At 41.7% G+C, this 26,839-nt stretch overlaps 1 protein-coding gene across 10 annotated transcripts in view; it reads right to left on the bottom strand.

Annotated features, from left to right (window-relative positions):
- Keap1 (kelch like ECH associated protein 1) overlaps positions 1 to 26,839 on the bottom strand; it is a 557,804-nt gene that overhangs the window by 425,963 nt on the left and 105,002 nt on the right. For 8 of the 10 annotated variants that reach the window (XM_067760219.1, XM_067760221.1, XM_067760223.1 and 5 more), the window contains 2 exons: positions 10,407 to 10,744; positions 10,093 to 10,350 (listed from right to left, as the gene is read on the bottom strand). In XM_067760219.1, the coding sequence (XP_067616320.1) occupies positions 10,093 to 10,350; positions 10,407 to 10,736 (588 nt within the window). In that variant the 5' untranslated portion in view covers positions 10,737 to 10,744. Of the gene's footprint in view, positions 1 to 10,092; positions 10,351 to 10,406; positions 10,763 to 26,839 lie in introns of all 10 variants that reach the window. The other 2 variants (XM_067760220.1, XM_067760218.1) reach the window with 1 other exon arrangement.

The raw sequence follows: 26,839 nt of genomic DNA, 5'->3' as shown, positions 1-26,839 counted from the left end.
TATGGCATTCAAACTTGCGGGCGGACAGTAGGGGTGAGATGTTGGCGGATCAAATAGGCGAAACGACGTTCTGCACAATAAACGGAGACGCCCCCACACGTATGGTAGGAAGCTGTCATAGCTCGCCAGATATCTTAATCGTGAGCGCAGAACTCGTAAACTGCGTCAACTGGCAGCCGATGGTAACATTGGCATCCGACCACCTGCCCATACTTATTTCGTTCGAGCGTACCGCCGACTTCATCGTCACCGAAAAACGCACTTTCATAAACTTCAAAAAAGGAAAGTGGGAAGAATATAAATCTGCAACAGACAGCAGCTTTGCTGCCCTCCCTATCCCGACTGATGCCCGCCAAGGGGAGCGTGCCTTCCGTAAGGTCATTGAATCCGCCTCGGCACATTTCATTCCCGCCGGGAGAATTCCCGAAATCCGGCCCCACTTCCCGGCGGAGGCTGCGAGCTTAGCGAGGGATCGCGACCTTATAAGACAGCTTGATCCAGGCGACCCCCAAATAAGGGATATAAACCAACGCATCAGATTGCTTGTGGACGAACACAAGCGGGCGAAATGGGAAGAGCACCTAAGAGGTTGTAACCTCTCTACCGGTGTGGGTAAACTTTGGTCCACCGTAAAGTCCCTATCGAATCCGACTAAGCACAAAGACAAAGTTTCCATCGCCTTTGGCGATAAGGTGCTTTCGGATGCGAAAAAATGCGCGAGCGCTTTCTGCCGACAATATATAATGCATCCTACGGTCGACAAAGATAGACGGAGAGCCAATAGACACGCACATAAACACAAACTCAGCGCGTCACCAATTACCATCACCGCTAGAGAGGTTGAGGACGCCATTGGTAGCGCTAAACCATCCAAAGCAGTGGGCCCAGACGGCATAGCCATGCCGATGCTTAAAAACCTAGGGAAAGAGGGTTTCAAATATTTGGCGCATGTCTTCAACCTGTCTCTTTCCACCTTTGTCATACCCGAGAAATGGAAAATGGCCAAGGTGGTCCCGCTACTAAAGCCTGGGAAACCAGCTAACGTAGGTGAGTCATATCGTCCGATATCTCTCCTATCGCCAGTGGCAAAGACGCTTGAAGCCATTTTGCTCCCTTATTTCCAAGCACATTTGCAACTAGCCCCTCATCAGCATGGCTTCAGAAAACTCCATAGCACTACCTCCGCGCTAAATGTCATTAGCACCCAGATAAATTACGGTTTGAATCAATATCCCCACCATAGAACAGTACTCGTAGCGTTAGACCTATCAAAAGCTTTTGATACGGTCAACCATGGCTCGTTACTGCAAGACCTGGAAGGGTCTACCCTTCCCCCATGTCTTAAAAGGTGGACCGCAAATTATCTGGGTGGTCGGCAGGCATCGGTGCAATACAGAAACGAAACATCAAAACAAAGGAGAATTAAACAAGGGGTGCCACAGGGTGGTGTCCTATCCCCGCTTTTGTTTAATTTCTACATATCTAAGCTACCTTCACCACCGGAAGGAGTCACAATCGTTTCCTACGCCGATGACTGCACAATAATGGCCACAGGCCCAGGCCCAAAGATCGATGAGCTATGCAATAAAATAAACGGCTATCTCCCTGATCTCTCCAGTTTTTTCTCCTCGCGAAACCTGGCATTGTCACCGACTAAATCCTCCGCGACCTTATTTACAACATGGACGCCCCAAATGTCGACCATATTGAACATCCACGTCGATGGCACTACGCTACCGACTGTCCTACACCCCAAAATCTTGGGTGTGACGTTTGATCAGGATCTACATTTTGGTGCGCACGCAACCGCAATTGCTCCAAGAATTCAGAGCCGTAATAAAATCCTCAAATCCCTTGCTGGCAGTACCTGGGGAAAAGATAAAGAAACGCTCTTGACCACATACAAAGCAATTAGCCAGCCGATTACGTGCTACCCGTCACCCATATGGTCGCCAAGCCTAAAAACCACCCACTGGAAGAAACTACAGGCCTGCCAAAATACTGCTCTCAGAATCGCCACGGGCTGTCTTCTTATGTCCCCAGAACACCATCTGCATAATGAGGCGAGAATGCTCCCCATCAGGGAGAGAAATGAGATGCTGACCAAACAGTTTCTGTTGAATACCCAGAAACCTGGGCATCCCAACAGACATCTGATTGACGAACCAGCACCGCCTAGGGGCCCAAGGAGTCATCTCCGTAAGCATTTTGAGGAAATACGGCACCTGAGAACCCAGCCGTATGAGGCGGAAAAACACAAGCAGGTCCTTGGTGAACTCCATAGACATGCGTCGGACCTTTATGTCGGGAATTGCCCGGTGAATCCAGTACTTGAAGAAAAATATCCAGAACTCGCAGAAGAGGAACGCATCCTCCCCAGGGAAACGCGTGTCACTCTTGCTCAACTTCGTTCTGGATACTGTAACAGGTTAAACTCTTACCTATCCAGAATCAACCCCGACATACAAAATGTATGCCCTGCTTGCAATGTGTCCCCACATGACACCAACCATCTCTTTAATTGTAATGTGGAACCAACGCCTCTAACACCCCTTTCCTTATGGTCCACCCCTGTTGAAACGGCAAGTTTCCTTGGACTCCCGTTAGAGGATATTGATGACAATTTGTGATCGGTCGCGGCTATTAGGTGGGGCGAGCATTGCTACAACAACAACAACAACAACCATTGCATGGAGCAATATTGCGTACAGCCACTGGAGAAGACACCCAGGTAATTGGAGAAGTAGAATGTGAAGTAGCAATTGGGAACGTCACGGTACTACACAATTTTATAGTGGCAGGTATTGTTGATGAAATCATAATTGGAGTGGACTTCTTAATCGACCAGGGCATCAAGATCGACATGCAAAGCAAGACGATGCGATATAAGAACATGGATGTGCCACTTAATTTCGGCTACGAGAGAGGCTACAGTAGTAAACGAGTGCTGGTGGAAGAGAGTCAGCAAATACCACCAAAATCAGAAGCAGTCATCTGGGCAAAGGTTGATGGAGATTCTGGGACAAACAAATTGTGGGTTTTCGAAGCAGCAAACAAATCAGCACTGAACATACTTGTAGGAAAAACCTTGGCTATGACAAAACAAGATGGACGTATTCCGGTAAGAGTACTAAATGAGTTCAAGTCACCATTCAATTTGACCAAAGGAGCTATTTTGGGAAGATGCCAAGAGGCCGAAGTAGTTATTAACTGTGAACAACTCCAGGAACACGTTTCATCTAGTAATACTGATCTTTCAAATGATATCACGGCATGGACGCATGGGCTAGAGGAAGCCTATCAGAGTAAGGCAAAACAACTGCTCATAAAATACGCGAACATATTTGACCAAGATGGTTCCAAACCAGGCCGCACCAATGTTGTGAAACATCAAATTGACACTGGAGATGCGAGGCAGATCCGTCAAGCTCCACGTAGTGTTCCACTAGCGAAGCGGGAAGTTGTGAGTCAAATCATACAAGAAATGAGTGACAGCGGCATCATCGAACCATCAGCTAGTCCATGGAGCTCACCGGTAGTACTTGTAAAGAAGAAGGATGGAAAAATGAGGTTTTGCGTGGACTACCGGAAGTTGAATGACGTTACGAAAAAGGACAGCTACCCGTTGCCAAGAATTGACGACACTCTGGACTCGCTATCTGGTACGAAATGGTTTTCCACACTGGACTTGAAAAGCGGCTACTGGCAAGTTGAGGTAAAGGAGGAAGATAAAGAGAAAACAGCCTTCAGTGTCGGTGATGGTATTTGGCAATTTACAGTGATGCCTTTTGGACTTTGTAATGCACCAGCTACTTTTGAGAGACTCATGGACCAGGTACTGAAAGGACTACATTGGAAAACATGCTTGGTGTACCTGGACGACATCATCGTATTGGGCAAGAGTTTTGATGAACATCTTAAGAACTTGGAGGAAGTTTTCCAGAGAATAGCTGGCGCTGGTCTGAAGTTAAGTCCCAAAAAGTGTACGCTGTTTAAAAAGGAAGTAAATTATTTGGGCCACAAGGTAACTACAGAAGGTGTCTGTACAGCGAATGAAAAGATAGAGGCAGTAAAGGATTGGCCAAGACCACAGAACCTACATGAATTGAGAAGTTTTCTTAGGCTGTGCACATATTACCAGCGATTTGTACCAAATTTTTCCAGCGTAGCCCATAGCCTCCATGAGCTTACAAGAAAAAACAAAGCTTTTGAATGGAAGAAGGAGCAAGAAGTGGCTTTCCAAACATTGAAGGAGCGTTTATGCACTGCCCCAATGTTAGCATATCCGATTCCAGGAGCAACATTTATTCTAGATACAGATGCGAGTGGATATGCTATAGGAGGCGTTTTATCACAACTGGTCGATGGACAGGAGAAGGTAGTTGCATATTACAGCCGTTCGATTGGAAAACCAGAGAGGAACTACTGTGTTACGCGGAGAGAGCTGTTGGCATTGGTAGAGTGCTTTAAACATTTTCACAAATACCTCTACGGCCATCGATTCCGTGTCAGGACAGATCACGCAGCGTTGAAATGGCTTCTGCAGTTCTGTAATCCGGAAGGACAATTGGCACGGTGGATCGAGCGACTACAAAGCTACGACTTTTCCATTGAGCATCGAAAAGGTAGTACCCATGGAAATGCTGATGCAATGTCACGAAGACCATGTAGTTTGGAATGCAAGCACTGTTCAAAAGCCGAGGCTAGAGAAGACATTATAGATGTCCGGCTAATGAATATAACATGTACAGATGAATGGGACAAGGAACAGCTAAGAGAGTGCCAGCTAGAAGATGCAGATCTGTCACGTGTTATGCAAGGGCTCGAACGAAATGAAAGACAGAGAAGAGATGTCAGCAGAGAGTCCCATTGCGAAGTCATATTGGGCACAGTGGAACAGTTTAGAATTGATATCCGGTTGCCTTCATCGAGTATGGGAGAGTGAGGATGGTAAATACAAGAATAAACTGATAGTTGTTCCCAGAAAGAGGATTCCTGACGTGCTCAGCGAGCTGCATAATGGTCCAAGCGGAGGTCATCTTGGAATCACGAAGACGCTCGAGAAGATTAAACAGAGATTCTATTGGGTTGGTTGCCGTCAGCCGGTGACTGAGTGGATTGCGAACTGCGAGGTTTGCAGCAGAGCGAAAGGGCCCAGAACACGAAGTCATGGCCAGATGAAGCAATATAACTCAGGTGCGCCATTTGAAAGGTTCGCCATGGATGTCGCAGGTCCATTTCCTACTAGCAACCGCGGAAACAAATACGTACTGGTGGTTATGGATTATTTCAGTAAATGGCCAGAGGTATACCCAATCCCAAACCAAGAAGCAGAAACAGTAGCAGAAGTGGTTAAAAACGAATGGGTTGCAAGGTATGGTGTACCAATGGAGTTACATTCTGACCAAGGCAGGAATTTCGAATCAGCTGTGTTCCAGGAAATGTGTAAGTCATTGGGCATTCGAAAAACACGGACAACTGCATTGCATCCTCAATCCGATGGTATGGTAGAACGATTCATTAGAACATTGGAGGAGCACTTAAGGAAAGTAGTAGACAAGTACCATAAAGAATGGGATACCCGCATACCATTATTCTTGATGGCTTACCGATCAGCAGTGCATGAGACAACGGGCCAAACCCCTGCAAAAGTAATTTTTGGCAATGACCTTAGACTGCCAGCTGATTTGAAGTTTGGGATAGATGCCAATGCGGAGAGAAATGTCAGGAAATCCACTAGTGATTTGGAAGAAGAGCTAAGAGAAATACATGATCTGATGGCAACGAACAAAGATTATGAGTGACAAGATGAAAGCCAGATATGATAAAGCAATTAATTCAGAAGGTTTCAGGAAGGAGAATTGGTGCTGTTATACAACCCACAACGTAAAAAAGGTTTGTCCCCGAAATTGCAGTGTAATTGGGAAGGCCCATACAAAGTTGTAAAACGGATCAACGATGTAGTGTACCGCATACAAACCATCGGTAAACCACGAACCAAAATGAAAGTGGTCCATTTGGAAAGGCTGGCAACGTTTAGATCGAGAGATTTGTCTGATCGGGACGATCAGACTTAGGTGGAGGGCAGTGTCACGGATATTAGCATCACTAAGTTATCCCATCACTAAGGCGATGTTAAGGCCATGCCAAGCAGTATTTACGTTAATAATCAAATCAAGTATACACATATATAAGGCAGCCCAGAGAGATGTCACACGCAGATGCATTTACTTATACGCCTATGTGCGCGCGAGAGACTGTAAACTACAAACATTCACATCAATAATTCAATCTTTATGTATCTACATAAACGAATAAATAATTGCGTCTACACATATGTACCATGTACGAATACGAGCAGCGGAGAGTCAATGCGCAAACACATGCATATATCTGAGAAGTTTGAGAGCTACTGGACTAGTAGATTCTGGAAGCGCCTAAAAGATGTATAAAATTGTGCAATTTTAGTTATAGCTGAGAAGTTTGAGAGCTCATGGACAATGCTAGTACATTCTGGAAAAATGCGAACGAGGAAACCAAAGGGTATAAAAGGCAACAGATGAAGAGGCGCTGTAATTCAGTTTGAGTTGAGCAATCAATCAGTTATTGATTAAGCACGCGATCTGGCGGCCAATAGTGGAGTTTCATTTGAGCTATCAGTTTGGTTATTAAGCTATTCGTTGGACAGTTTGAGTGTTATTGTGAAGTATTTTAATAAAGGCCATTTTTCCATTATTCAATATTGGAGTTATTTATTCAACAGTTTAGCGATACGAACCTAGCAAAAGGGCAAATAAGAGGAATTTGCAGCAAATTCGTTACACTACTTATGCAATTTAGAAATGAATACTTATATGCAAGTAAATAATCGAATATACGGGTAGAATAATACCGTTAAACGTAGGATACCTTAAGTAAATACATATAATAAGTAAGATTTATTCTTGCAGGATAACTGTCCACCTGCGCGTGGACAAGTATAAAAGGGCGACAAATTTTACGAATTTGAGTAGTAGCCAGCTAGGTATAGTAGCCTGCTAACGCCTTGTTTAGCGGTGAATAGGACTCCTGGGATTTTTCCATCTCACGAGTTCTTTATTTTAGTAACTTTGGGTGTTTTTCCAACCCCATCGTTAGAGGGATTGTGGTGGTTTTTCCACCTACGCAACCTTCAGTAAGAGTAGGGTATCTTTAAGTTTTATACTCGGTGGGGATTTTACAAACTCCACCAACTGGAAGGAAGTGGTGGTTCTCCACCTCCGCTTTCTTTACGAATAGGTTGAGATTTTAGTTTAAGCGTAGTCCCGGTGGGGGTTTTCCCAACCCCATCGGGGTAGAACTGACGGTGGTCTCCCACCTCCGTCGCCGTAACTTTAAGGGTAGTTTTGCAATTGATTTGAATAGAGTTTATAACGTTTAAGCAACAAACAGGATTTTTCTCTTTAAAAGGAGACGATAGGGATTCTTCTCTCTTCCAATAGGGATCCTGCACGGACTAAGCATGCCCCGGCGTAAGGAAAAGTCCGTCACGCGATTTTTATATATATATTATTAGGTATATAATTTTATTTGAGTTAAATTTTCATTTTTAACATTTTTCATTTATATTCACTATTAGTCCACATGCACCACGGACGGGGGATTGGGGGTTTCACTGAACTCACCTGAATAGGGTACAGGTCACGGATTTTTTCATGTGCCGATGGCTAGCGGGTCAATAATGCAGTTAGCGACAACCGCAAACCGAAACTTTTTTTTTGCTTGTGTTAAAACGAAACTCGCACTTTAAAACTTTTAAGCAGCTTCTGTACTCACTTGCATGTACTTTACATCTGATACATGCCCTGTCATCGTTTGGCGGTCGTACCCCATAGATCGAAAGCCCTTCTTTCTCACCCCTTTCACTCAAGAACGAAATGCACCAATACACACAATTCTATTTTGGCGGGAAACGACAGACACAAACTTTCACGATACTAATTTCACCCACAGCAAAGAGTCAGCGCATACGCGTCTTGGCAACCACGCTACTGTTGGCAGCCATAATTTGGAAATAGTAAAAGACTTCGTTTATTTGGGGACAAGCATCCACACTAGCAACAACATCAGCACTGAAATCCAGCGAAGAATCAATCTTGCCAATAAATGCTACTTTGGACTAGGTAGGCAATTGAAAAGTAAAGTCCTCTCTCGGCGAACGAAAATCATACTCTACAAGTCACTTATCGTACCCGTCCTGCTATATGGGGCAGAAGCATGGACCATGACAACAGCAGATGAAGCGGCTTTGGGAGTGTTCGAGAGGAAAGTTCTTCGAAATATTTATGGACCTCTACGCGTTGGCGATGGTGAGTACTGAAGAAGATTTAATGATGAGCTGTACGAGCTATACGCAGACATCAACATAGTCCAGCGAATTAAAACGCAGCGGTTGCGCTGGCTAGGCCATGTTATGCGAATGAATGATGATGCTCCGGCCAAGAAAGTGTTTCTTTCGGAACCCGCCTATGGAAGCAGAGGTAGAGGGCGGCCCCCACTCCGCTGGAAGGACCAGGTGGAAAACGATTTAAACTCCCTTGGTGTGACCAATAGGCGCCGGTTGGCGGAGCGAAGGATCGACTGGCGCGCTTTGTTGGACGGCCATAACCGTTTAGACGGTTAAGCGCCAATTAAGTAAGTAAGTAAGTAATTTCACCCACACAAACAGATTCATATTCATACATCTAAATCACGTTACTGACACACATAAGGGTAACTCCGTTTCTGCTAACGCACAGATACAGCGGTGTTCGGACTTTTGCAATGTTGCATTGATCCACAGGCTGCCGCTACAGAGGCCAGGACGCAATTTCTGTTATGGCCCTGAAACTGGACGTCCCTGGGTAAGCATTTGGGTACCCGGTGTAGTTGGGTTTGCGGCCTGGCTACGTGGCGCAATGAAGCCCGTTGGGGATCCCCCAGCGGGTTATGGGGCAGAATATACCCACGGTAGCTATACCTGTCGTAAGAGGCGACTAAAGTACCAGATTCAAGGGGCTGTGTAGCGCAACCCTTCAGGTTGCCAGCGCAATATATAGCTTCTCCAAACCCAATTGTCAACCTCACCTATCCGGGGCGAATCCTGTTTCACTAACAGACGAGGCTCTGGCGACCCCAAGCTCCTCATGGAACTTGAGGGTGGGGAGGGAATGGCCTGAATGTTTAATTTGGACACTACCTAATTATTACTTCATGTAAGTATTGCATTCAATAAAACAGTTTAACTTAAAAAAATTTTTTTTTTTTTAATTATTTTATGATATAAAGTAATTAAATTTAAACCTGAATATCTTTTCAAGAGACAAAAATGTCTCCAATCTAGATTAATCTTTGTTAGTGCTGTGAGAGTGTGGAATGCGTTACCTATTCCAATAATATGCATTAAATCACATGGATGCTTTAAAACCGCAGTAACAAATCTTTTTAAGCAATGACCTCGAATTAGATTCCAATCCGGTCCCCCACATGGCGTTTTTTGTAAAGTTACAAAAGAATGCTAGTTTAAGATTAATTTTAAGAAAAAATTTGTAATTTTCCTTTTGAATATGTGCAACAAAAAACAAAAAGGAATTAAGTCCGGATCCCCGAAGGGCTTGGGGAGTGTTATCGCTGTTGATGGTCCTTTGCAAGATGCAGATCCGGTACGTTCCCGTAACAAGCACCATAAAGTTACTAGCCCGACCATTTCGGGAAGGATTTGGTATGACCACATGAAACCTTCTAGGCCATGCCGCCCGCCCACCCCCTAGATCTATCAGCAGTTCGGGGTCGCCAGAGCTTCGGCTGTTAATGAAACAGGATTCGCCACGGGTAGGTGAGGTTGACAATTGAGTTGGAGAAGCTATATATTGCGTTGGCAGCCCCTTGAGAGGGTTACGCTACACAACCCCTTGAATCAATTTGGTATTTTAATCGCCTCTTACGACAAGCATACCTACCGCGGGTATATTCTAAGCCCTCTAACCCTCTGGAGCTGTTCTGCGTTTGTTTTAAAGCCAAGCCATTACGTTGGCAATTTCATTTAATAACATTGACGATTTAGCAAATAATTACCTGCGTAAAATGTCTTTCAATAAAGTGGTTGGCCTTTCCTTGAAGCTCAGAACAGCTATGCTGCTCAGCGAAGTTCGCTATACCAATAGCGTTTGTTGGATCCAGCTGCCTCTCCAAGAAAGCACAACATGCGTTTATAACGTTTGGCACCTGGAACATCGTTGCAGCAGGTAGCAATTGACAGACCGTCACCTCAGTAACACGTATATGGCCTGTGTACATGAAATATATTATACGACCCATTGCCGTAGGACAAACCTAATATTTAGAAAACAACTTTCACTTTTTTGTATTATTTCCTTTTCGATACATACCCCTTGCAGCTGAATTCGTGACATTTCAGATTCTTTCAAACCTCCAGTAAACATAGCTTTGAAATAAGGCGATGCCGCTGACAAAACCACCTTATGTGCTGGAAACAACTCCTGCTTTATTTCTAATACAACATCAGTAAGCATATTGTGCGATCTCATCATGAACATCATTTTCAAAACATCTTTGGCGTAATTTGACATGTAAAACGTCATATCATCATCCCGGTCTTCCCCATCGTCTTTTTCAGCAACAGGTGAAACATATGAACAAGAATGGCCAAGCACATAATCATCACTTTTGCAATCAGCAGCCTTAGTAACAGTGCTCATTTCCGCTTCTGAAATATGAATAATGCCTAAAATTCAAGAATACATTTCATTACATCCTCATAAACATATGTAGGTAAAAAATCGCAGCCCGTTTCGCTATATCAAAAATTTCTATCTGAAGAAAAAATTTGAATGATTTCTAGTCATAAAAACAAATTTTTTAATCTTCAAAAAACTTTCATTAGAAAAAGTTACTTTTTTCTTCGTTTTGGGGCTGCCGTGGTGTGGTGGTATCGTGCGCCATCTACCACAGCGAAGGTCCTGAGTTCCGGGCAAAGCAACATCGAAATTTAGAAAAAAGTCGTTTCACTTAAAAAAAGTTTTTCTAAGCGGGATCGCCCTCAGCAGTGGCTTGACACTGTTCGGAAGTAAATCGCGCCACTGAACATCCGTTTGTTGGTGAGCTAATGTCGGAAGGCGACAACCTAGTCCGGCCACTCCGCCATAATCGGTTTAAAGGCTAGGTAAGGGATTTTATCAGCAGCATCAGATAGGTGCGGCTGCAAGCCGGCGTCTGTCCTAGATCAAACCGCTCGTTATATAAACGTGCAAGTAATACTTTTATACTCGGTGCGCTGCATACACCACATAAAACTATACTCCAATAAAAAAGAAAACAAGTAGTGATGACCACCTCCACTTCGGCAGTAGGTAACATTATGGCATTACCTTAAAGACTAATTATTGTATTATCTTCGAAGTTCCGCCATTATTTACATAGATGGATAAAAAACTTCGTTCTATGTATATGAAAATCAAAAATTACTATGTAAAAAATATTCAATTGTATAACATCTATGTAAAAAATATTTATTTATTATTTTTGTCATGAAAACAAAATCAAAATAAAATAATAAAAACGTGAGAGCAGTCAGTTCTCAAACATTTTTTTAAACGTCATTTTTTCGAAGTCAGCTGTTTTGTCAATTGAAATTTCGTTGCGCATTTCTTATTTTGTTTAAAAAATTTAAAAGTTGAATTATTGTTGCCAATTGGTTTGAAATTAAGAAATAAGGTATAAACAATGCTCATTATTGCATTTCATGTGGTATTCACTGAAATGAGTAATGAATTGGTGCCACAGCAACATCAACAGAGGAGCATAAGAAGAAGACCGGCGGGATAACAGAAATCCGCCGGAGTTGCCTGCATTCATTCCGCAAAGCAATTTTCTGGCGGCCAAGTCGAGTTGAGTTCGCCTTTCGCCAAAATCTATTGAAGCCTTCTTAAAAAATCCTTGCGCAATTTCTGGATGGCTGGTTCATATATGCATACCGGTTTCCGCTTTTTCGAACGTTGTTCAGAATAGGAGGAGAGGGAGAAGTGAAAAAACTCACAAGGAATTTTTATTTAGAATACGAGGAATGGGAGAAGGGAAAAAACTCGCACGGAATTTTCGTTTAGAATTGGGCTGCAAATATATATCCGACAAAAGTTGGAACTATATCTTTCCCCCAAAATATCTTTCTAACAAAACTGCTTCTTCCAAGACGACGTAAATCAAAAATTATTTCAATTATCATATAAAAATTGTGTAACAGTATGTCGTATTTATCCCAAACTTTTTACCATGGTGTCAGGAATACCGTATTTTGGAATGAATTAACGAAACCCTGTTTAATTATAATACATTTAATAATAATGATTAATTATTTAACAGAGTTAATGAATGATGTGAGAATATTAGTTTATTGGAAAATATATGTATTAAGTTTTGCAGCTCGCTGTTTAATCTCCCGGACTCAACTAACTATTTGACTGTTCTGCCCAAGTTCGAAGCAGGGTTGCATGTATGGCGTTGCTGAAGATTGTATCAGGGTTGTTATTATTTGCCTTCGAGATGCCACACGTTTACAATGGTGTTATTTATTTAAGGCTGGATATTGTAATGACCGGTGGTGTTCATTATAAAATAATACATAAGTAGAACGACAAATATTTAGAATTTTATCAATTTACCCCTCCCTTTTTTTCAATTTCAAAATCAGTTTTGGATTAATGGTTCCTGGTTGATCATTCGATGCTGTAGAAGATGAGGCTGGGGCTTCTGGTTCCGGAAACTCGGTAGTTAACGAATCAAGGATAGGTATTATTTTACGTGACTAATGTTTCGACGGAAGACTGTGCCAATACCACGAATTACAACATCGTTTCCAGTACGGTCTATAACCTCATATTCCACAGTATCAAAATTAGTCGTCAGCTTATTTGGAAATAGTACATTTCGAAGACCCGAATTTGGCTTTCTTTTGCTCCTCAATTCGTGTCCCCTTTTTGCTTCCCCTTTTCTTTGTTCAACATCTTTAACCTCTTCATCTAAAATGTTCTCCTTAATGTCGTGAATTGATGGTATTTTATCTCGCAGCCGTCTATTGGATAACAACTCCGATGGTGATTTGCCAGTAGTACCATGAGGAGTGATATTATACATTTTATGATCTACTCACCACGAGTGAGCAATCTGCAATCGCTAAAGAATTGTACGGTTCATGTTTTCCACTTCGCCATTAGCTTGTAGCGAATAAGGTGGAGACGTCATCAGGTCAATAGCATTATCGGCACAGAATCTTCTAAATTCATCGCTGACAAACTGCTGTCCATTATCTGCGGTAATGATGTAGGATAGCCTAATCTCGAGAACATCTCTTCTAAAATATTAATTATTACCGTGGATGTAATTTTTTCCACAAATTTCATCTCATGATATCTCGAGTAATAAACAATTACAACAAATATATATTCATGCCTCGGCAACGGTCCCAGTAGATCCATGGCTTAGCATAGCCAAGGTCCTTCTGGTAGAGCGCGCCTGTTCATTGGGCAGGTGGATTTGGTCGTGATAATAATAAACATTCATGACAGGGTTTCACAAACTTCTCGACATCTCGATAGACTAAGGGTCACCATAACTTAGATCGGACTCGTCGCTTCATTACAGTTTCTCCTGGGTGCCCTTCATGTGCTAATTCTAATACCCTGAACCTTAACTTAGATGGTATTACTATTTTGGTTCCTCTCAATAGAATAATTCCTAAAGTACATGGTTCGAACCTGTATGGACAATATTTTCTTTTGTCATCAATAATCCAGTTATCGTTCTTTACTCTGCTTATTGCATCCATAAGATCCGGATCTGAATAATTTTCGCGCACTATTTCCAAAATTGTCAATGCAGGCGGGATGGATTTCTCAATAATTGTGCTTATATGATGTTCGCAGCCCTTATCAAAAATTTCGGACTTACCGGTACAGAGTCTGGAAAACGAATCAGCAATATTTTTGTTTACCTGAGCGGTACACAGCTTTGAACTTAAATGATTGGAGCCGTAGGACCCATCTCTCGATACGTGCCGGAGGATTTGATGTAGGTTTAATAATCGTTTCCAACGGCTTGTGGTCTGTAACCAACTCAAACCCAATTCCTGGCTGGTAGTATTAAAATCTTTTGACGGCCCATACTAAAGCTAGGCTTTCCTGTTCAGTTTGTGAATACCGCCGTCGGTTTCAGATAAAATTTTACTAGCAAACGATATTGCCTGTGGGCTATCATTCTCAATTTGATGAAGCACTGCTCCCAAAGCTACTGGACTAGCGTCTGCAATGAGTTGGGTACAACTCTTCGGTTTGAAATACAACAATGTTGGTAACATAGCAAGCCTTTGTTTCAATTGTTGAAAGGAATCATTTTAAAGTGGGCCCCACACAAATTTCACTTCTTTTTTAGTCAATCTTCTAAGAGGTTCTGTGACGTCATCTAAGTATGCAATGAACTTGCCAAGATAAGTTACTACTAACCCCAAAAAACTTCGAATTTCTTCCTTGTTTGATGGTACTCGGAATTGCAAAATAGTATCTATTTTCCCAGGATCAGGATCTATACGTTACTTTTAGCTTTTGTACCATCCAGAAACATTTCTCATCGTTTAGCTGCACATTATATTACTTAAAAGTTTCTAAAACTTTGGCTAAGTTCTTATCGTGTTCTATTTCTGTTTTCCCTTATACAATTATGTCGTCTAGATAGTTCAAAGCATTATCACAACCTGCCTGTAAGTTTTCCATGGTCTTCTGAAAAATCTCAGGAGCCGAGTTCACTCCAAACAGAAGATGTTTGTACCTAAAAATACCTTTATGGGTAATAAAAGATGTTATCTCACGACTGCTCTCATCTAGTTCGAGCACGTGAGCACGTGATAAGCGCTTTTTAGATCCAGCCTTATAAAGCTTCATTCAACTTCGCTTCAACTTTGTCTTCCAATTCTGCTGAGATTCTTCTAAGCGGTCGCTGAGCCGGCTTACTAGAGTCATCAATTATTAACAAAATTTTGGTATCTTTGATTTTTGGAAACGGATGAATTTCATGTATTTGGTTCACCCCAATACCTAACTTCAACACATTTAGTTTAATAGCAGTATCCCTAACTAACAAAGATTGTCTACGGTTATCAATAACGTAGAACGTAGAAATCAAGTCTGATGTCATCTGTACTCCAATAACTGAATCAAAGACAACTTTAACCTTTAGCAAGTCGTTCCCAGCGTATGCACGAAATTTCTTTTCTGAATCCGTTCTCATGTTCCACATAGTTGCTTTCCGCCTGTTTAAAATTTCCTAGCCATCCTCACTAAGTAAATTTAACTCAGATCCGGAATCAGTCAGCATCGCTATTTTATGACCCCCAATGTAACACTCTATTTTCTCGTCCATGTTAGAAATTGAGCCATAGGATAGGATAGGTTAGGTAGTAGCTGCCCTGATAAGGATAGCTCACTTGGACAACACGAAGGTCCGTTGTGATACCACATACACCAAAACTAACGGTGACTTAGATCTAGCTACTTAGAGAATCGTTGGGTAGCAACGATAAAGCTCCGAGTGATACCGATCTCAACTTTGGATAAATCCTCGGGAGATCCAAGTGAGTTGCGACCGAAGTACTTTCGCCTAGTTCTGGCAAAAGCTGGGCAATCAAGCATAAAGTGATTTGGTGATTCCACCTCATCATCCTCCATACAGCTGCAGCAGGATGGAGTTTCCAGTATATTGAGACGTACCGCATGGATACCCATGGGACAGTGCCCTGTCAAAACCCCAATGACCATTGATAGGTGAGCCTTAGTGAACCCAATTATTTCAGCAGACCTCCTGCCATCCACTTTCGGCCAGAAAGATCTTGCTACCCTGCAAGACGTGGTGTCCGGCCAACGTTTGCTGAGCTGATTCGAGGCCCAACCATGGAGGAGCAATCCACAGGTGGCCAGCGGGATCCCGAAATCCCTACAGCCATCTTCATCCGGCTCAGTTGTACCGATGCGGGCTAAGAGATTCGCTTGACAGTTACCCGGGATATCACTATGGCCCGGGACCCAGATAATCTTAATTGTAAAATAATTCGATAAGACGAAGTTGGTTGGTTGATAGACGAAGTGGTTGGCGTGGCGAACGGACGTGTTTTTTTGACCGCTCTATAATCGATGTTAATTTTTCTCAAAGCTAAAGCTTTTATCCACTTGTTGACTCAAGTGTAATCAAACAATTTTAAATTTGCTATTTTGCTCAGTTTATGCATTAGTGAGACAGTGACTCTTTTTTACCGTACTAATTTTTGTTGCTTTGCTCAGCTTGCTCTCTAAAATGCCGTGTTTCTGTGCAAATAAGGTAGTGAGATCGGATAAAACAGTGCAATCTTTTTCATTTGGACTGTGTGAATATTCTACCGGCTGATCTTGAGTCCCTAAGAGGATCAGGCAAGCAGTATATATGTGACAGGTGTGTTGCTGCTCGGCGAAACTCCGTTCGCTCGCCGCCCCCTATTGTTGATCATGAAGCTATTGACAGATTTAAGCTCTCGCATACTCCTACATCGTCATCATCTGACTCTTCTAAACCGATGCCTGCCTTAGATTTGGCGCTAAAGGAAATCAGCGCTCTTAAATTTGAAAACTCACGCTTGGCTGATATCGTCAACTCTTTGCGAGGTGAATGCAAATTACTCATTGAGCAGACTGGCGTGCTTAAAGCCGCTGTTCGCCCATTAGAAAAACAGCTTTGTTTAGATGAGCTGCTTTCTGCTATTGCTTCACTATCCACTGAAGTGAAAGAAATGCAAAATGAAAACAAATACAAGAACAACTTTTTAGACAATTATCATGCTCTAATGGTGTCGGGTGACTATCAAACCCGATTGACTGGGAGTTCTGCGGGTGTCACTGTTTTAGACACACGTACAACTGCAACTACGTTATTAAACGGCTCTCTGCCTTCTGCTGGAGTCGGCGTAACCTATTATGCTGCCGCTCTCTCTGCTGTCCTTGCTGTCGCTAGTTCTAATAATTATTGTTCGTTGCCTTTGACAACACAATCTTCAACAATGCCAAATGGCTCTCTGTCATATGCTGGTGCAGCTGCTCCATACAACAGTTCTGCTATCTCCTCTGCTGCTGCTTCATCTGGTGTTAGCAATAATTAGCATTCGTAAAATATTATTAATAACAATGTGACTCAGCTTTGTGCCGATTTGCAAAAGCTTTTGTCGTCGGGTACTGCTAAAATCTTGCCTTCGTCTGGTCAGTGGACCAAAGTTCAGCGAAAAGGTCGCAAAAATAAAAAGCAAGATATCAATAAAGTTTTGCATACTGGAGTTAACCATGAATCCAAAATCTCCCCTAAAGATTCTGTAAGGGTAAATCATCAAAGCAAGACTCGCTCCTCCAATTTAATAATCGGCGTTAGTGATAACACGTAACTTGACGTTGTTAGCTTTAGGAAATGATATCATCTATCCTCCTTCAAACCAAGTGTAGATGGTCTTATTGGTTTCGTTTCCAAAAACACTAACATTAGTGCTCATCATCTCACATGTTTTCCTCTGGCCAAAAAGGACGCGGATATCAAAGATCTGACACGATTAAATTTCAAGCTTGGTGTATCGCCTGCACTAGTGGATAAAGTTTTAGATCCCAGGCTCCGGCCGGCAGATGTTAAAATTAAGCCTTTCAAAAACCGTGGTGAAGTTATTCAAGGTGGCGGTGGTGATGCTTAGCAATCAGCAGTGCCATACATTTTCCTAAGCAAGTCAGAATTTATTTTCAAAATGCCTCTGGCCTTAGGACTAAGGCCAACTTCCTTTTTGATATGAGCTCGCATTTGGAATATGATATATTCGTTATAATCGAAACATGGCTCAACTCTAATTTTTTGATGGTGAATTCTTTGATCCCAACTTATATAATGTCTACCGCAAAGATCGTGACTACTGCAAAACTGGACTTTCTAAAGGTGGTGGAGTCTTAATTGCCGTGCGCCGTCATTTTTGGTCATCGCTTGTGGAGCTGTCTGACATGGATTCGTTGATAGACCAGCTTTGCGTCTCTGTTCAAGGCAGCTCGAAATTGTTTGTATGCGCTTCATATATTCCTCCATCTAGGGCGGATTCTGTATATAAATCGCATGTTGACAATATTGTTAGTTTAATACATACTCAGGATGGTAGTAACTTTTGTATCTTAGGCGACTTTAACTTACCAAATATCGAATGGTCTTATGTTGACAATAACTTCGCTCTACTTCCTATAAATGTAAATAGTCGCGCTGAAATTAACCTCACTGATAATCTCTTAAGTGTCAATCTCTTCCAGATAAATAGCTTCAGAAATCAGTCATCGCGAACACTTGATCTTATATTTATTAACGATAATATTAGGTATTCCCTAACTGAATGTCTGGGTCCACTGTCGTGTTTTATAATTTTGAAAGCATTGTTTCAGATAATGCTACTCCTAGTTTCTCATTTAGGCGTACGAACTTTACTAATATTTTCCGAGAAGTTTCTTTAATTGGTTGGGAAGCTATTTTTTCTGGAAGTGATCTCTCACGCTGTTTCAGTGCCTTCAAAGGCCTTATCAATGAGATTTGTAGTAACAATATTCCGCAAAAAATTAAAGTGTTACTAAATTCCTTGGTATACTACTGGGCTCAAGTGGCTAAAGAATTTGAGGAATAGATTTTTTTTTAAATTCAAGACTACAAAGTCTTTGGTGTTTAAAATCAAGTACATTCGCTACAACAGGAAATTTAAAGCGTTAAGTATGAGGCTGCGTATTAATTTCACCTGAAACGTCGAATCTTGTATCATGAATTATGTAAAAACCAAGAAAGCTACCCCGAGTATTCCCTCGTCAGTTTTTTATAGTGGGTTTCATACCTCTTCATCTATGGAGTCAGCTGACCTTTTTGCAGACTTTTTTCACTCCAATTTTGATACTCAGCCAGTTGGTGTTCCTGAGTCTTCCTCAATGGTAGACTCTCCCATCAACTTCGCGGCTCTTACTCTTTCTCTAGATGACATTGTTGATGGAATCCGGAACCCAAGTCGTCTTCACAGACAGATATTGACGGCTTATCGTCTTATTTCTTTAAAAATTGTCTGAATCTAGCCACCCCGCATCTTTTAATCTTCAACAAATTTCTTGAGTGTGGTGAGTTCATTGATGCTTGGAAGATAACCTTCATATCCCCCATTTTTAAAAGTAGTAATAAAAACAATGTTGTCAACTATAGACCAATTGCGAAATTATCTACTATCTCTAACTTTTTGAGTATGTTGTAAAACAAAAAATTAGTTTTGCTGTCAAGCAATTAATTAGTGATAGTCAACATGGCTTCATGCCTGGTAGATCCACGGTTACAAACTTAGCAATTTTTTCTGAATTTTGCCTTGCAGCCTTCAACAACCGTCTTCAAGTCGACACGGTTTATACGGATTTCTCCAAAGCGTTTGATAAAGTCAGTCATCAAATCTTGCTTTCCAAACTAGCCAGATTGGGCTTTCACTCTATATTTTTGTCTTGGATTAAGTCCTACCTTCACTCACGCAAATGTGTAGTTGTTGTTGACAATACTCACGCCAAGCATTTTATTGCATCCTCAGGAGTACCACAAGGCAGCATTTTGGGGCCACTGCTTTTTGTAATTTTTATTAATGATATTTCAGCCTGCTTTCAGCATTCCCATTTTTTGGTTTACGCTGATGATCTGAAAGTGTTTACAACTATTTATACTCCTTCTGATTCAGAAAACATTCAGTCTGATCTGAACAACATTGCTGATTGGTGCCGTAAAATAATCTGCCTTTAAATATTGGTAAGTGCTTTCACGTAACCTTCTCTAAGTCTCGTTGCACAATTCCCACTTCATATTATATTGACGGCTCTCGACTCTAAGTTGGAATATGCTTGCTTTATCTGGAGGCCTTATCATGACTGCCATATCAAAAGGCTCGAGCGAGTCCAAAAAGTCTTTTTATGGTTTGGCCTGAGGTCTTTGAACTTTTCTGAGCCGATTCCCTCTTATAATGCCAGATGTGCACTCATTAGCCTCCAATCACTTCAAATTCTTTCTCTTACTTTTGTCTATGATATTATTAATGCTGTGATTGATTCACCACGTTTACTCGAGAGTATTTGCCTCCATACACCCCCTAGATCACTTCGAAATTGGGATATGTTTTATATTGATTGCGCCCGGACCCTCTATGCCTCTAACGCTGCCATTTTTAGAGCACTGACGGAGTTCAATACCATCTCAAATTCTTTGGCCATTGATTTTTCTTTGCCAAAGACCACCTTCAAATCTCTGTTGAGTGTAATAATTTTTTGATTGTATTGCTAAGGTCTGTATTTTTAAGTACAAACTCAAGTACTCTGTAAGAACATTAGACTATTTTTGAAATTAAATTAAATAAATAAAAGTAAATAAATAAATTCGATGCAAAGGCAAGCGAGGTCAGGCACTCTCAGACCACTCTCGATCGCACTGTAGTTGAGCTCAAGGCCTTGATAGCCGCTTGGCTATCAGAGTAGATGTTAAATTCCCTAACCGTAGTAGCACTGGATAGCATTCCATCTACCGCATCCTTAATCGCAGCAACTTCCGCTTGGAATACACTGCAGTGATCAGCCAACTTAAACTTGCGGCTTAAATTTAGCTCTTGACAAAAGACCCCCCACCAACCTTTCCATCCAGCTTCGACCCAACCGTGAACAAGTTAGCCGGTCCCATTCCCCAGATAATTCCTCTTCCCCACTCCTCTCTCTCTGGAATGACTGGGGTGAAGGTTGTATAGGAAGTAGTTATCGGCATACAATAGTCCGTTCTGCCGTGATAAAGTCGAAACTGGTAAGAAGGCTATAGTGTCCGCGGTCAGAAAGTCAACGACCTTGCCGCGGCCGCCTTTCCCACAATATCTACTGGGTATATGTTCAGCATGACGTTCAGTGCCAAGGTAGGTGTAGTTCTGAGAGCGCCACTGATACCGATCAGCGCCGTCCGTTGCACTGACACTAACATTTTGGAGGTGCTCGCCGTGTCCAGTGCTTTCCACCAGACCAGCACCCCATAGCTCCACAAGAAGCTCGTTGACTACCACAACCCAGAGGAGAGGAGATAGGACAGCCCCTGTGGCGTACCCCTGCACACCTTCCTCTTAATTATGGCCCCTCCCCACTCCCCTGCGACAATTCTGCCGCATAGAAGTTTGCTAATAAATTCAACCAGAGCCGCCTCGACTCCTAAACCCACCAGAGCTCTTTCGATTGCACCCGGTAGGACATTGTTAAAAGCCTCCTCGATGTCTAGAAACGCACGTACTCTAGGGACCCCTCTATTAGCTTTACAATCAAATGGAGAGCCGTTTTCGTCGATCTGCCTTTGCAATACGCATGCTGTGAAGCCGACAGTATCCTTTCCCGTAGGTACAGGGCAATCAACCGCTCAAACGTCTTAAGAAGAAACGACGAGAGACTGATTGGCCTGAAATCCTTAGGTGATACATGAGAGCTTCTGCCGGCCTTCGGAATGAAAATAACCATAACCGTGCGCGGCAGGAAATCCCCAAAGACTTTTGAAGTTGCGCAGGAATGATTCCATCCGGGCCCGGAGACTTATAGGGCTTAAACAACCCTATAGGCCAGGTTATTTGATTTTCCCGTATTGAAATGGCAGGCACTTCTGCATGGCCAACGACCGCCGACCATGCAGGCGAAGATCCCTGCGCAACTGGGACATCGGGAAAATGATTGCCCAGAAAACGTTTTAGGGACTCCTCGCTACTCATCGACCACTCCCCACCATCTCTCTGATAACCCAGAGGAGCGGGATTCTTAGAGAGTATTTTTCTAAGCCTCGCGGATTCACTGCAGCCTTCTACGTTTTCGCAGAAGCTTCGCTATGCATCTCGCTTGGCTATCCTTATTTCATATTTATAAATCCCCAGACTCACTTTATAGAGCTCCCAGTCCGAGGGTAATTTACTCCTCCTGGCTCTGTTCAAGAGCCGCCGACTGGACGCTCTTAGGTCGTCAAGAGAATCCTCCCACCAGGGCGGCTTGCCCTTCCCCCTCTAAGTTTTCAATGGGCAGGACAGCTGAAAGGCGCTATTGGTTGCCGAGGTGAAGTTTTCCACCAGAACGTCCGTCTCAGATTCGGACAGGTCCGAACTAACGGTAGGCTCCGCAGGCAATAGCTCTCCCAGCTTCCAACAATACAAGTCCCAGTTAGTACTTTTAGGGTTCCTAAAAGATATTTTACCGGGACGTTCTTCGTTCACCGAGAACTGAATATATCGGTGATCAGTGAAGGAGTGCTCGTTGAGAGCCCCACAGCCAGATATCCGACCTTCCAGTTCTCTGCTAACCAGGGTGAGGTCCAGGACCTCCTCCCTTACCGCAGTAATAAAAGTCGGGTCATTCCCCCTATTACATGTATACAAAGTCCCTCATCTACAATAAAAGTAAATAAAGACTCACCTATAGTGTTGGTATCCGAGCGTCCCCAGATGCTATGATGGGCATTAGCATCGGCACTGATGATCACGCCAACACCTCTCCACCATGCTTCAGCGGTGATTTCGCCCAGTATCGCAGGTGGTGGGACCGCTACGTCCCCATGGGGCATGTACTATAATTTTTTTTAAAGATCTTTCTGAGCCCAAGCATCTATCAATTTGTCCTTCAGGTTATAATTGATAACCTCTTCCTTAGTTTGCCCAAACTGACATTTATTTACCTGATTTCTCAACCGTAAAATAAAATTACTTAAATTTTCTCCACTTTCTGGTAGTAGTGATCGAAACAAATGACGCTCAAACGTTGAGTTTCTTTTGGGCGAAAAATATTTGTTTAGACTTTTAACTAGAATTTCAAACACATCTTCATTCGTGGTCGGCTCTATCACCACACCAGGAATATTATATATTACTTTTTGGAATTGTGTGCCAACTAGATGCAATAGCTTATTGCGTTTCTTTATCGAATCTTTGATTTCTACTGCTTCCAGATACAATCTAAAAGCCCGATACCATTTCTCCCATTCAATTCGAATTAAAGATTTATCAATTGTCTCACACATAAATGATAATATGCGTGTTGAATTCATCATCAAACTGAAATATCAATATCTTCTGACCGCGGCGAATTTATACTTGTATTTGCAAACAGCAACTCAGAGCTTCAAAATATATTGCTTGTCTTTTCCTGTTTCTGTTTTTGTTTTTTACATAGATAATTGTACTTGCAAGCAGCAACTCAGTGCTTCAAAGTACGTATATTGTATTTGCTTTGCCTTTTTTTGTTTTTCCATGGAAGTCTTTCTCACGCATGCTTTGCATTGACTTGTTAGTGTGCTTCTGAAACAACAACAACACTTTCCGTTTCTTTTCCATTAATAACATAAACTTACATTTCACTTACGACACTTTCGTTAAATTCGCATTCGTCCCTTTTCAAGAGATCTGCATTTAATTCGAAATGCCTTGCTTATGCGTTTTCTGAAACGAAACTCCATTAGCATTTTTTATCATATTTTAGGTCACAGAATGTATGTATATACATTTTTGCATTCAAACATGTACACACATATGTACATATGTTTATCTGAACATGTATATGGAATGGATATGTACACGTGTGACTGACTACCTGCACTCACAAAAAGTTCCTAGTTAAATTTTTTTTCTTCTTTTTTTATATGTTTATCTTGTCACCAATGTAATGACCGATGGTGTCCAATATAAAATAATACATAAGTAGAACGACAATATTTAGAATTTCATCAATTGACTTTATTTGATCAAGAACAGTAGATACACACGAATGATAGCTCCGACACATAAGCAGTTTTTCATATAGATGAGTTTAACACAAGCTTATGCATTATGAGTAGTTTGCACGTATTTTTATGGAGAATGGTAGAATGAGCGACACTGGCACCATTTGATATTGAAAAGCAGCCAACTCCACAATTTTGTTCCAAGCAAATCATAAGAAAAATAATCTGACATTTGCTTCAGCTAAGGGTGTTGGCATACCTTGCAAGTGAAATTATTTCTCGTTGGTAAATTTTATAACATTTTTCGCAAGTAAAAACTGCAATATAAGAAATGAATACGACACAAAATATATTAGGAAGTATTTTTGTTGTATAGGGAGAATGTTTATACAAGTGCTTCGCGAAATTTTGTAGGTGAATGGGAAAGGCAAAATAAACTTAAATTGCCAAGTCCGAAATTCCTTCATATTTACAAACGCAATATCTTGGTTGATTGTGGCGATGTTATTGGAATGCATAAGCTTGTGTTAAACGCATCTAAATGAAAAATGTCATTGTGTCACGGCCTTGAATATATCAGAAACGCGCCATTTCAGTATATGTCAGCTGTCAGTCGTTTTCAGTGTTGCCATTGCATTTATTTTCATCTGCGCTGCCAGGTCTCCACAGATATAATGCATTTTTTGTTCACATATTTAAATAACAGCTTAAGGTCTAAATTCCAAGAAATTATTTTTAAAGAAAATCCTTCGTGAGTTTAAAATTGGCATCCCTGTTCTATCATACCGGCCATAACAGCACAGTTCAAATGTGCTTAGTTTGTCCGCCCCTTCTTTAATGTATGAAAACCATCCAAAGGCAATTTAAAAATGTTTTCATACATAAAACGATAGGGCGGTTCTCGCATAAATAACAAGCTGCTAATCTATATATATAAAGAAGTGTACATTTTGATTGTCACTCCATAACTCGAGAACGGATAGAAAGATTGCCATGAAATTTTTAGAAAAGATACAGGAAGGAGACATGATGGTTAGTTGATTTTCAAATCCCAAATCGGTTTAGCCATTCTTGAGTTATGATTTTTTTTTAGAACGATACTATATACAAGAAAGTCGTGTTAGTTACACTACGCATAACTCAAGAACGGATGAACCAATTTGGCTGCAAATTGGTGTAGAGGTAGCTTATGACCAGGGAACGGAAATACGATACTTTTTATCCTGTTCTGGCTAGGGTCTTGAGATCAAAACATGGGCCTGGGCAATCCTGGGATGTGTTTGTACAATATGGGTATCAAATGGAATCTGTTTATGAGCACTTTGATACTGAGTATTTTTCGTACCCCTGTGTGACTCGGGTCTCGAGATATAGGCCCAAACGTGGACCCGGGCACCCCTAGAATGTGTTTATACAATATGGATATCAAATGAAAGCTGTTGCTGAGTGCTTTACTACAGGGTAGTTTTCATACCTATTGGTGACTAGGGTCTCGAGATATAGGCCAAAACGTGGACCAGGGCACCCCTAGAATGTTTTTATACAATTGGATATCAAATGAAAGCTGTTGAGTGCTTTAGTACAGGGTAGTTTTCATACCTATTGGTGACTAAGGTATCGAGATATAAGGCCAAAACGTGGACCCGGGCACCCCTAGAATGTGTTTATATAATATGGATATCAAATGAAAGCTGTTGATGAGTGCTTTAGTAGTGTAGTTTTCATACCTATTGGTGACTAGGGTCTCGAGATATAGGCCAAAACGTGGACCCGGGAACCCCTAAAATGTGTTTATACAAAATGGATATCAAATGAAAGCTGTTGATGAGTGCTTTAGTACAGGGTAATTTTCATATCCCTGGGTGACTAGGGTCTCGAGATAAAGTTCAAAATGTGGATCAGGGTAATACTAGGATGTGTTTTTACATTTTGGGTATCAAATTGAAGCTCTTGGTGTGTGCTTTAGTGCAGAGTAATTTTTATATCTTATATATTTAGGGTCTTGAGATATAGGCCAAAACGTCGACCCGGATACCTGTACAATGTGTGTGTATTATGGATATCAAATGAAAGCTATTTGCTGAGAGCTTTAAAGTAATTTCCATTGTAATATTCGATTTAGTAGCATCAATCTGGCAAAACTGATAAATAAGCATGCGAAGCCGAAATAAAGACATGAATTAATAATACCCACATACCTATATATGTACCTATGTACGGCCTATTCGATTTGCCTGAAGTTTGGTGTATTAATTTGCCTGTATTAGTATTTACGATCATTTTTTCCGGGAACTAGACCAGAGATGGACTGGGACTGGGATTAGGACCACCCTCTGGGACTGGCAATAAGAGATGAAGGAGAATGAGAAGAATTTGAGAGAAGAGAAAAGAGGGTAGGAGAAGGAGACTGAGAAAGAGATAGAGTGAGACGAAATAGAGATAGATGAATCGAAAAAGACGGAGGAAGGAGTGAATAAAAGATTAAGAAAAATATAAGAGGGGAGAGGCAGAGTTAGACGGAAAGAGCTTATTAAGATGTATGCAGATAGACCAAATTTAGGGCAGAACAACGTCTGCCTGGTCTGCTAGTTAGTATAAAAATACCGGAGTGATTATTCCAAACACTTGAATAAGTTAATTACGAATATTTTGATGGAGAATTCGCAAAAATATTAGAACACAACATGTGATGTGCTGTGTCCGGAAGAACCTGTTATTGGTAAGTGGGGTCAGCTTCTGATCGTCACTCATCAGGTAATGGCCAGGGTAACTATTCTGCATGCGGTTCAAGCAGCTCGCTACTTCCGGTCGCTTACGGCCAAGTATCCTCTGGGGAGACACTGAACATTCGTTTGGGGATGAGCTAATATGATAAAAAGACAAGCTAGCTAGGCCACTTAGTCATCATCGATTTAAAGGCTTGCTGGGGGTGCGGATGCAAACGGGAAACTGTCCTAGGTTAAGCCGCTAGCTGTATAAACGTGCAAGTAATACTCCT

This window comes from Eurosta solidaginis, chromosome 1, assembly GCF_040869045.1.
Source record: "Eurosta solidaginis isolate ZX-2024a chromosome 1, ASM4086904v1, whole genome shotgun sequence".
In the NCBI taxonomy this organism is placed as follows: domain Eukaryota; kingdom Metazoa; phylum Arthropoda; class Insecta; order Diptera; family Tephritidae; genus Eurosta; species Eurosta solidaginis.
This window is presented reverse-complemented; position numbering and strand designations above follow the sequence as displayed.